The 13,057-nt window shown below is 39.4% G+C and overlaps 1 protein-coding gene across 1 annotated transcript in view; it reads left to right on the top strand.

Moving 5' to 3' along the window:
* The window catches only part of csgalnact1a (chondroitin sulfate N-acetylgalactosaminyltransferase 1a), a 73,927-nt gene that overhangs the window by 57,777 nt on the left and 3,093 nt on the right, over positions 1–13,057 (top strand). The window contains exons 6-8 of the mRNA XM_017711251.2: positions 7,392–7,570; positions 9,325–9,419; positions 10,643–10,724. Coding sequence (XP_017566740.1) covers positions 7,392–7,570; positions 9,325–9,419; positions 10,643–10,724 — 356 coding nt within the window. The remainder of the gene's footprint in view (positions 1–7,391; positions 7,571–9,324; positions 9,420–10,642; positions 10,725–13,057) is intronic.

Genomic DNA, 13,057 nt, shown 5'->3' with positions numbered 1-13,057 from the left:
AGCACTGGCTTGAATGCCTGCGCTGGCTTTTGACTGAGGCCACCAATCAGAGCAGAACTCATTAGCATGTACCACTTTTAAAGGCACTGTAAGACACTGTCTGTTTAAAGGGCACATACCCTACATTTTTCTTGCATTTTCAGTTTTTTTTCTTGATGTTGACTTATAACAGTTGTGAGGTTAAACTGCAGTAGGCTACCTAGCAGATATATGTAAATACATTTATTTTTTCAACATCACAGAAACAATGAATTCAAAACTTCAAAAAAATTTTGTAGCTTTGTTTTCATATTGTAACACTGTGGAGCGATGAGGAGGCAGATGCATATGCTGAGATGAGCAAGATTTATTAAGGGCAAATCCAGTATCGGGGTCAAGACAGTCCAGGGTCAATGAACCAACATGGGCGTATCGAGGGACAGACATGACAAAAGGAGCACAGGATAAACACAACAAGAGAGAACAGGAAATATCACAGAGGCCAGAGTACACACACACACACACACACACATTTTCTAAGCCGTTTCCCTTCAGGGTCACAGGGGGGTGCTGGAGCCTATCCCAGTGGTCATTGGGCGGAAGGCAGGATAAGCCAGAATACAATACAAACAATACAATACAAAGACCAAACAGCACATACCAAATAATGACCACCAAACACACAGGGGAAACACAGGGCTTAAATACAACAGGGATAACAATGGTTAACAAGACACAGGTGGAAAACAGATGGTTACAATCAGCGGCAGGGTCTAGAAACAATGGGGCAGAACCAGGAAGAAACAAAACAAAAGCACATGGACAGGACTGGGAGGTAAACACAAGCACATGGACAGGACTGGGAGGGGCCAATTGTGACACATATATGGACTGTATGGGCAGGGATATGTTATAAAAAAACTAGCGTTGTTTATTTTCTAAATCTTTTATTCTAGAAAAATTCGTCAAATTCATTTTTCCATTGCAAGGGCCCTTTAAAACTAAGGGATAAGAAGAGGTTGTAAAGCAGTCATGGAATGGATTGTGACTTTTTTTTTGCGGGTTTTTGGTACGTATGACTAAACACAGGAAAATAATATTCATGAAAAATGTAGGGATATGGGCGCTTTAATGCTTTAAAGGGCCCGTATCCTTCTTTTTACTTACGTTTTAAATAGCTTGGCCAAAATCTAAGTAGAATTTTTCCTCTAAAGAAAGCAGCCTGTGTTTGCAGGTGCTTTTTAGAGTAATGAAAAGTGTTTACTGTTTGAAATCAGCAAGCATGCTGGGAGTTATGAGATTTTTGTTTCTTCTGACCACATAGACCTCTGGACCAAATTTAAAAACTGTGCAGGCATGCTGGTGTGAGTATGTGTGTTTGCCGATGTAACCGTTTGTCCTGGAGCTGCAGTGCTGTGCAAATATGCGATGAACAAACTGCAAAGGAGGAAAAAGGAGTTGTCCTAGACAGTCCCCAAACCTCGAAAACAAGCCAGTATCACAAAAGGAAATATCTGCAGTCAGCTTTTGCCAAAGGCCGGTTGAATTACACAAACACACACCCACACACACCCTGTAAAAACACCAGGCTCTGTGCTAATCCCGTTCTGCTAATATGCCTGCAATAAAATCTTGTTTGCCGTCATTTAACGGTTCCAAATCCACCCCGATTACTGGCCCATTTAAGCTGTTAGCAGCTTATTTTGAAGCATTAGCGGTTTGAAAAGGATTTTATCTGATGTGAAGCAGCTCCCACAGCTCGACGATACAATGCGTTCATGTGCTAAGAATTTGGGTCTGGGAAAGTGGAGGGCCCACGATATCAAACACAAGCGCACAGAGGTTCACATGTGCTCCATGTTGAACTATAAGTGAGCTGAACTAGTTGGCTTTGGCCTCCAGCCTACTATGTTTTAACGTTTTAAGGGCCCATATCATATAAAACTACATTTTTTATGTAAAAAAACACTTTAAGATAAGGCTTTATTGTCATTCGCATCACATGTGGTACATGAGGTGGAAGGAAATAGTGTACTCAAGGTCCCTTTTAACTCCCAAAAATAAAAATAAACAATAAATAGAAGGTGCAAATAACAGCAGCATAAGTATGAGGTAGAAGGTGTACATCTTAATACTGGTAATGTGTAGGGGTGATATAGTGGAGGCACTGATTCAGTACAGCAGCAGAGATAAATAAGTGGACATGAAGTTGCCATTGCAATGATGTCTAATTGGAATTTAAGAGTCTTACGGCTTCAGAGAAGAAGCTGTTCCTCAGTCTGGTTGTTTTACTCCGCAACCTCCTACCTGAGGGGAGCGGGACAAAAAGTGTGTGCGCTGGGTGAGTGGGGTTCTTCATGATGCCAGTGGCCCTTTTCCTGCATCTGGAGGTGTAAATGTCAATGGTGGTGGGAAGGCTGACTCCAACAGTCCTCTGTGCAGCCTTCACCTCCCTCTGCAGAGCTTTCCTTTCTGCCACAGAGCAGCTTTTGTGCCACACGGTGATGCTGGAGCACAGAACACTCTCCACCACACATCTGTAAATTGAGGTGAGGACTGAGCTCCCAAGTTCAGCCTTCTGAGGAAGTAGAGGCGCTGCTGTGCCTTCCTGATCTGACTGGAAGTGTTATTACTCCAGGCAAGATTGTTACTTAGGTGTACGCCCAAGTACCTATAGCTGGAGACCACTTCCACTGCAGATCTGCCGATGTGTAGGGGTAGGGGAGGGATGGTGTTGCCCCTTCTGAAATCCACAATCATCTCCTTTGTTTTCTTCACATTGATGCAGCGGTTGTTCTCACTGCACCAACTCTCCAGGTGTTCCACCTCCTGCCTATAGCCAGACTCATCACTATTTGTGATGCATTCAACCAGTGCCGTGTCGTCTGCAAACTTTACAATATGACAGGCTGGATGGATAGTCGAGCAGTCATATGTGAGCAGGAGGGGGCTCAGCACACAGCCCTGAGGGGAGCCGGTGCTGAGGATGATGGTGGAGGAGGAGATGTTGTGGATCCTCACAGACTGCGGCCTGTTAGTCAGGAAGTCCAGAATCCAATTACAGAGAGAGGTGCTCTGTCCAAGTGTATGGAGTTTGTAAGCCAGGGTCTGGGGAATCATGGTGTTAAAAGCAGATGTGAAATCCACAAAGAGCATACGGACATAAGAATCCTTACTCTCCAGGTGGGTGAGGGCAGTGCGGACCACAGAGGAGATGGCATCCTCTGTGGATCGTTTTTTCCGGTACGCCTACTGGTGTGGATCCCCAGTGACGTCAATGTTGGCTTTGATGTGGGTCATAACCAGTCTTTCAAAGCACTTTGTGACTATTGGGGTGAGGGCTACTGGCCTTACATGTCAAAACATGCACCTTATAAGCTGAAAAAAGCCTGTTTTAAATGAATTGTTTTTGTGATGTCACAAAAATTGAATACATTTATGTATATCCATCTATTCAGCCTACAGCAGTTTAGCAGTTTTGCTCAATCTATTCATGCTGAAGTTGTTAGGAGTGTTTCGGCCCAGACTGCTTTTTGAATGAGGCACAATACAGGGCAGCCAATCAAAGCAGAGCTCAGTTACATATGTCAGTCTTAAAGGCACCATAAAAAAACATCCTGTTTCATTCTAAGAGGTAAGGAGAGTTTGGAAAATGGTTATGTGAAAAGTAATTATGAGTATTATTGGTACACAAATCTACACAGATATCATGGAGAAACTTCAAGGAACAAAAAATGCAGGAAAAATGTATAATATGGGCCATGTAAATGCCATACAGTCAAATTTTTTACAGGGCTAATTTTAGCTAGCTTTGAAGGATTACTCTAATCTGTCTTGCTAGGATTCACTATTAAAGGGCTAACATTTAGCTAGTTATGCAGGACTACTCTGTCACATTATGATTTTCTATTAAAGGGCTAACATTAGTTAGTACAGAGACATTATAAAGAAGGAGACTGTCTCTGGTTGTTAAATAATTAAGAAAACTCGTAATGATCAACATGCCGTCTGTTTACAGAACAAGTCCTGCCCTACGGTTACGCCGCAAACAGGAAAAAATCCCCTCAGTTGCAGAGATTTGCGCAAGTACAGTAGCCAGAACTGCCTGAAAAAACATGTTTTTTTTGTGTGTTGTTGAGCCGAAAGCTAGAAACTGTTCATGTGAATTTTGTTAGATTTTATCAGGGATTTTAAATTTTGTCTTTGAAACGGCATTTTGGCCTTTACATTTGTTTACAGTGTTTACTTTACTCTGCTGTTTCTATAAGAATCGCTGTTGTAGGGCTTGATTCATCCTTGTTGTGCTGAGTGTGTTGTATTTCTTGACTGCTGGTTCCTTTGTTGTTAATAATTGATGCTGGCAAAAGCTGTCCACCATGTCTACGTCTCTCCTGTTGTCAAAGAGTGTTTGTCATATTGAGCTGAAGTTCCATCGTCACACTCTGTTCTTTAACTTTCCTCAGAAGGGCCTTCAGGTCTTCCTGTTTTTCTGCTATGATAAAGGAGAAACATTAAGCAAGCAATTGTGCTGAATGAGATTTCTGCTAGAACAGGAGTGTTGTGTTCCAGTGGAGGACAGCGAGCTGGACACCAGCAAAAAAAGCCTGACCACTAACATCTTTATGCTCCATTTATAGAAAGCCCACGCAGTGAAATTAAAGGCTGATTTAGCAGGGCTGTAAGGACAGTGGGCTATTTTCCTCCTCTGTGATGAACACTGTGGGGATTTACTCTTTCATTGCGCTTTAGTAATTTCCCACTTTGCTCATTGCTGTCAAATTTGTTTACTGATTGTTTATCAGAGCTACTCCATGTGTGGTTATTATGGAGCATCTAGAAGGTTCTGCAGGACTTCTCTTCTGGTCTCTTCTCTCCTCTTCTCTTATGGTCTCTTCTTCTCTTCTCTTCTGGTCTCTTTTCTTTTGTTCTGGTCTCCTCTTCTGGTCTCGTTTCTTCTTCTCCTCTCTTCTGAACTCTTCTCTTCTGTTCTGGTCCCTTTTCTTCTCTTCTGGTCTCTTATCTTTTATGGTCTCCTCTTCTGGTCTCATTTATTCTTCTCGTCTCTTCCGAATCCTTCTCTTCTGTTCTGGTCTCTTTTCTTCACTCATGATTTCTTCTCTTCTGGTCTCTTTTGTTCTGTTCTGATCTCTTATCTTCTGGTCTCTTCTCTTCTGGTCTCTTTTGTTCTGTTCTGATCTCTTATCTTCTGGTCTCTTCTCTTCTGGTCTCTTTTGTTCTGGTCTATTCTGGGTTCTTCGTTTCTGGACTATTTTCTTTTGGTGAATTCTCTTCTGATCTTCTCTTCCTAAGTTTTTGGGGTCATGGCACATGGTGCTTGCTTCATCCACTCACCTGTTTTCTCCTTCTCTTTTTTTTATTCTCTTTCTCAAGCAGAAAAATAGCTTGTTGTGTCTTATCTGAGATAAAGACTGAAAATATTTTTTTTGATTCAAACAACAGAGAAAAAAAAAGATATGTACTGCCCTTCCTTTATTTCATTTTCCTCAAATTCGTCAAAATGTCCATTATATACAAGCTTCAGAGAAGAAAGCTGAAAACATATTTAACAGAATGTTACACAGAAGCCTTGACAACTAAACATATCAGATGTTTCAGCAACGTTTACAGGTCTGTGTGTGTATTTAGAACATTTTATATTTAATGCATGCAGTGAAGTCACACAAGACAGAGCAGTGAGAGCACCTGACACCTTGCGATCTCACTGTAGGGTTGAAGAACACACTCCTCCTGATCTACAGCTGTGAAGCTCCTCTGCTGGGACTCGTGTGATGTAGATGGATTTCCTTAATGAAGGAGCTCTAATTAAGCAGTTCGCTGCCAGCCTGAGGAGAACCTTCACTCTCTCTATGTAAATGAGCCTTAGAGATTTTTCAGGATCACAGAGCAGTTTTTTTTTAGTCCACACATATTTAAAACGTTCAATTCTCTTGTGCCGTCTAACTGTAATCACTGGTTTGTTGAGCAGAGAGTGGAAGATTTGAGTTAGTTCTCAATACAGAAATTTTTCTGTAAGTACTATAAATTGTTTTGTAACTATTAGGAATTATGTAGTGTCTACTATAATTAATTCAGTGTCTACTATGAATTATCCAGTGTCTACTATGGATTATTCAGTATCAGCTATATAAATTGTGCCAAAAGTACTATAAATTGTTTAGTAGCTATGAGGAAATGTTTACTATCATTCACTATCTGCTGTGGATTATTCCGTATCCACTATGAATTATTCAGTAACTGCTAAGTATTTTTCAATATCAGAGGTGTAAGTAACGAATTACATTTACTCTCGTAACTGTAATTGAGTACAGTTGTCCCTGTAACTGTTGTTTTTGGAGCAGAATTAAATCATAGTACTTTTATTCAATTTTGTATGAAATATTTTTACTTGTTTTTTAAATAACGTCACATAGTAAAAATTAATTATGAGTGTAGCAGCTCAGGAACGAATAAGAACAAACAAATAAGAATGAATTTCAACTCAAACAACCTCTACACAGTCTTTCATGGATTCTAAAATACTTTATTGGAAACAGATAAACTAGGACATCATGCATAATCATCTAACCACGAAATGCATGCAGTGTAACGTTGTAATGCAGTGTAAAGTTGTTCCTTACACAGTTCACAGAAAGGTGTGTAAATGTGCTCTAGCACAGCCAACTGTGATCAGTCTCAGCTCTCAGAACTTTAGCTTTAGTTAGTTTAGTTATTCATTGTTTACTGTAAATTATTCGGTATGTACTACGTATTATTCAGTATCCACTATGAATTATTGAGTATCTGCTATGAATTGTTTAGTTACTACTATGAAATATTCAGTATCTACTATGAATTATTTAGTTACCCCTGTGAATTAGTCAGTAATTACTATGTATTATTCACTGTTCACTTTGAACTACTATGTATTGTTCAGTATCCACTATGAATTATTCAGAATCTGCTATGAATGATTCAGTATCCATATTGAATATTCATTAAATACTGTTATTCAATATCCACTATGAATTATATAGTAACTTCTATAAGTATAAGTTAATTAACTTCTGTTAATTATTTGGTAACTGCTATGACACTAATGTGTTGTGAGAGTGAAGAACGTCATTTTGATCCACACTTGAGCCTTTAGAGTTTAACCTTTAGAAGTCTACACTGGTTTGGTACACTATTTAAATGTAATCACACAATTGCATAACTAATTACATGAATGCACACAATAATAATTTACATCTGTATGTCCTGTGAATAAAAAAAAAAGATTAAAAAAAAACTCAGATTAGTGTAGAGTATAGAAAGAGATGAGCTGTGGTGTTTCTAGTAAACCGACTCTGTGTATATTCAGCAGGAGCTCTTGTTAACCACAGCTGTTCTTTATTCCTCTTTCTCTTTATTAGAGAGTTGAATTTCCAGAACTTCACTCTGATCCAGCTGAATGAGGAGTTTTCTCGTGGCCGTGGTTTAGATGTGGGCGCCCGAGCGTGGAAGGGAGGAAACGTCCTGCTGTTCTTCTGCGACGTTGACATCATCTTCACCTCTGACTTCCTCAACACCTGCAGACTGAACACCCAGCCAGGTGAGAGAGAGAGAGAGAGAGAGAGAGAGAGAGAATATGCTGCATCATAAAAACTCAGATCTTTAACATTATTCATTCTGATCCAGTTTAAATCTTTCAGAATGATTCAGAGTTATTTGAAAAACATGCTGATACTCAAATATAAACTGGACAATTTACACAGTAGTGAAATACAGACAATAAAGACAATACAAGTCCCTGTAGTTGCTGAATAAAAAGGCTTCGTATGTAATAAGCCTGAGATTTTAAGCAGTTAAAGCTGCATTTTGTAAGTTTTGGAAATTTGGAGGCCACTTTGGTGGAAATGTGTAATTGCACACAGCATGTGGAAGAACATTTTGTAGTGTGGGTTGTGCCTTGGACCACTTTACTGAGCAGATGAATCTGATGCTTGTAAGTGTGTTAAAAGAGAAAGTCAAATCTTGCTGAAGGATGCGTCTTTTGAGGATGTGAGTGGATTATATACTATGTCATCACATCTTAATCAGTATACTGTTGATTTGCAGATCTTTTGAGACCTAAACATCGAGCTGGTCCGTCTTCTCGAGTCTGTGTGTGTGAATATGTAAAGACGTACGACATGGTGTGAAAAACACCCGACCCAACACCTCTGACTTTTAATTGATCATTTCAGGCTTCAGAACAGGACACTTTTCTGTAAGATAACAGTGAGTCACAGTGTCAGAAGCCACTAATCAAGTCTTATAGAGATTACCAGACAGCTCCACTCAGAATGAGTCATTCTCCATTTGGAGGGGGAAACCATGTCACATGTTAAAAAGATACTTAAAATATCAGACACAGCTCCAAAGGTCAGTATGTACATTTACACATTTGACCTAAGATTAAACAATACTTTTCCCTTCTGATTTCTCTGATTTTTCTTTTTTTTCTAATCTTGTTTCATAGTTGCTCTGCATATGAAAAACAACTCATCGCAAAAACAATTTTCCAACCATTTTCATTATAAAACAATATTTTTAAGTGGTTTAACTTTGGAATTTGTATAAAATAGTTTCATGTTTACATTTTATATCATCCACTTTATACTACATTTATATATATATATATAATCTTATTTTAAAAAATTCATCAGATTTTGGTCACTGGTGTTGTCAGGACTCTTATGTTACATTTTAATACAGTATTTTCAGTTCTATTAAACTGCTTCTTTGGGTCAAGACTCATCAAAGAAGCATCTCAAGGCATGAGTCCACACTTCTTAGTATATTTCATTAATTTATTAATGATTTTGTTCATCAGGCAGTGCATGACTTCTATGTGTCACAGATATTATGTGCTTTAATGGCTGGGTAATTAAATTTTTATCATGACAAAACCAAATATTACTTTTATTCCTGATTTTAAATCAGTCAGAAAATTAGCAAAATCCCAGAATGTCACTGGTGTTACCCCATATTCATACAACACCAGTGACTGTAAAATATGTTTGCAATTAAGTTCTCCTGTTTGCATATATGATAATAGATGTTAATGGGCATATTAAGATTATTTCGTTTTGGGATGAAAGAAACCACCTCAATTCCCACTCCAAATGAAGAATGATCGAATGCATGTTGATTCATTCTTAGCGCACTGCTAATTGGTGGCTCCAGTGCTATGACCAAAGTGAAAACTTCAGATGCCAAACTTAATTGAGTCTTAATTGAGTAACTAAATTTGTGTAACTTTAATCTTTTGTTGAACTTTTGCTTGAAACTTGCTGGCTTTACTCTTGTCTGGGTCTGTTTCAGGAAAGAAGGTGTTTTACCCCGTCCTGTTCAGTCAGTTTAACCCGGCGGTGATCTATGGCAGCAGTGAGCACGTTCCACCCGTTGAGCAGCAGCTGGTAATGTGGCTTCCTTAATATAGGCATGCTGGAGTGATGAGTCATGTCACGTGTGATTGATTACAGCCCCGGGTGTGATTAAATACATCTAGTAATTTCAAATATATAGCATTTACATTCTGAAGGAGTACTTAGGTCTTGATTGTGACAAAGCAGCAACACCTTAGCAACCATCTGGGATAGCTTAGCAATGGCCTGACAACATCTTAGCAACCACCTGAGATACCATAGCAAAGGCTTAGCAACACCTTAGCAACCACCTAGGGTACCAAAGCAAAGGCCTAGAAACACTTTAGCAATTATTTTGGATTATGTAGCTACATCTTTGCAACCACCTAGGTTACCATGGCAAAGGCCTAGAAACACCTTAGCAACCATCTGGGATAACATAGCAACAGCTTAGCAACCACCTGGAATTTCATAGAAACAGCTTTGTTAAGCCAATTTAAAGTTCTTTCACAAACATTCCTCTACTAGTTCAGTGTTTAAGATGTACTCACAGTCATTCAGAGTGGTTTGGTGTGAAATGGTTGATTGCAGATTCTTAATCTGGTGGTGGTGATAGGAACCAGGGTTCTCCATGACGGCAACACAAATATAGACACTTTATTTACTATCCAAAACCACCAGTGATCCTACATGTCTCTTCTGAGCTTTATATGGAACGTTGATGATAGTAAAATAGTGAAAAATCTGAAAAAATTTGTTTTTCTTTGGGGCCTATTTTGCCCCCACCCTGCATGCACCTCTTCACCATGAATGGCTTTTAAAAAATACTTTCTGAGGCCAAACCTTCTGAATGGCTGTGTGTTCATAACTATGTTAAGTTTCTGTGAGGGAGCTTTTAGAGGTGGTCATCTGGTTGCTATCACCACCACTGTAAGAAATTCTGACTTAGCAAAATTTCTCTAGAATATTTATATATATTTTATAGAATTTATACCAAAGCACTCTAAATGACTTTGTTTATATCTAAACCATTTATTTATGCAGAAATATTGGTGGAATTCCCCTTCAAATGAATACTACAACTTTTGAATTCAATGGGCAGATGCTTCTCTTATGTGTGTTGTCTGTGGTAATCAACATTACAATGCAGATGCGGCAGATAGAGATGAGGTTGAAAAATTCTGGACTGTTCCTTTAAGACCAGCATATTTACCATTAGAAAGTGGAGAGGCAGAATATGAGGACTTTAATGTGTCTCAATTTTCTCTCTGCAGGTCATTAAGAAGGACACCGGCTTCTGGCGGGATTTCGGCTTCGGAATGACCTGCCAGTACAGATCTGATTTCATCAACATAGGTAAATATACTGCACGTCAGCGGAAAAAAACTCAGCAGGGTTATAGTAACTGTGAAAGTATCTGCCTATCAAATATTATAACATTACATATGGACATGTATATATACCTACTTTTCACTTTTTGATATAATGTAAAAATGCCTGTTGCCCTTTAGATTGTGTGTAAATTTCATGATGAATGGACCAAAGGAAACAGGCCAAAATTACTTGGGGGTAAAAAGCATACTCTGTATATATACAGAGTGAGTGGAGAGAATGCAAATGTAGGTAGTATGGACTGTGAGAGCGGCTTATGTAAAAAGATAAGTATACAGAGTAAACTTCTACAGTAACTGTCTGCAAATATGAATAGTGCAGGAATAGACTGTACAAATAAATAGGGCAGAAATACTAGGACATAAAGTACAGTACCAGTGCAGTGAGTGCAAAGGTGTGGTTAAAGTGGTGGTGTGGAGTTCAGCAGGGTCACAGCCTCAGGAAAGAAGCTCTTCGTGAGTCTACTGGTTTGGGAGCGGAGGCTCCTGTAACGCCGGCCAGATGGGAGGATCTGTATCTACATTTTCTCATATCAATAGCACTTTGTAATCCTAACCTTAACAAGATGTGTATGTGTACCTCAGATTGCAGTAGACCTTACAGCCGGATGTGATCAAGGGATTGCTGGTTATCTTCATCTAAAACATGGCTTGAAAGATGACAGCTAAACAGTCTATGCGTGTTTTGCACTGTTTGTATGTTGTGCTGTCTTTGCTTATTGTTGACATGCTGGTAAAAAGGTAATCATAAAACTCGTATCTGAGGAGGAATTTCTCAGTACACCAGATAAACCAGTATCACCCACTAACAACACCCACTACTAGCTCCACCTATCTTAATTCCACTGTATAATTCTACAATTACAGACTGTAGTCCTGCACAGCTCATCAGCCCCTCCACCACATTCATCACTGGTCAGTTTCTGATAACAGGGCCGCTGTTGTCCAGATGTTATTTGGGTGGTCGTCCATTCTCAGCACAGCAGTGACACAGATTTAGTGGTGTGTGTGGTGCTGGTACAAGTACATCAGACACAGCGGTGATGCTGGGGTTTTTACGTACTTTACTTTTCCTGGCTACTTTATTAGAAACACCTATCGTGTGCTTTCACTCTTTATTAGGAATACTTGCTTTGTGCTTCCACTCACCGGCCAATTTATTAGAAACACCCAATTTGTGCTTCCATTAACTGGCCACTTTATTAGAAACACCTAAATTGTGCTTCCACTCAGTGGCCACTTTATAGGAAATATCTACTTATTTGGCCAATATGTGCAGCTAATAAGTGTTTCTAATAAACTGGCAACTCAGTGTATATAATGGCACACATCCCTCCTTGAGAAAACTGGATTATTATTATGACCTTATGACCTTTTTGTCAGGTCCTTCATGTGTGGTTGGAGCATCTGTAGCTCACTGCTGCTTCTACAGAGGTGAACTTTACTGCTGAGCGCCAGGTTTGAGTCCCAGTTCTGCTGTATGCCATCTGTAGCCTCATCAGAGTAACACTGTTAGTCTGTATGAGTCATGTTCCACTTGATGGGTTCCAGGTCATGTACGCAGAATCAGGATGTTATGTGCCGTGTGATCATTAGCCGATCGGGTCCATCTGCAAGTGAAGAAATGCAGTGATTTGTGCTGTGTCTGCGAAGCGGCTGCTTTGGCCCTGTTAAGCTCTCAGGAGAACACCAGCAGCAAACATCAATCACACTGAGTCAATATGCTTTTCACTCAGTCGTTTGAGTTTTGATGAAAGTGCGTTTGGTGTGTTTACAGCTCTGTATTCTCAGCGATTAGAGCTCATTCACACTAGAGACCCTTTTAACCCTTCAACATCACAGCTACTGCCACAGACAGCAAAGCATGTGATTTTATATTAAAGGGCCTAATATCAGACTTTTTTCTTGTCATCATTTGTCTTTACACGACAGTTTTCCAACCTCTCTTTATCCCTTGGAACTAAAAAGGCTGATTTTGCTACTGTACCTTTAAGACTGCCATGTAATTATGTAAGTCTGTTCTGATTGGCTGTCCTCAGGCTGAAACACTACTGATAACTTCAGCATGAGTGGGAGGTGCTGAACTGTTGTTGGCAGAAATACTGAATGAGGGTGATCAGTACAGAGCTCATTTATATATATCAGGCTTAAAGGTACAGTAACAAGAAAGCCTGTTAAATGGTAAGGGATAAAGAGAAGTGTCTTGTAAAAAATCTAATGTAAAAATTAATAATGGCTGTTTCTGTTACATTAAACTCATGGGGAAAATTTAAATGCAAAAACAATGCAGGCCAGGTG

Source organism: Pygocentrus nattereri, chromosome 18, assembly GCF_015220715.1.
Source record: "Pygocentrus nattereri isolate fPygNat1 chromosome 18, fPygNat1.pri, whole genome shotgun sequence".
NCBI lineage: Eukaryota > Metazoa > Chordata > Actinopteri > Characiformes > Serrasalmidae > Pygocentrus > Pygocentrus nattereri.
Note: the sequence above shows the minus strand (reverse complement) of the source record. Positions and strands in the feature narration are given on the sequence as shown.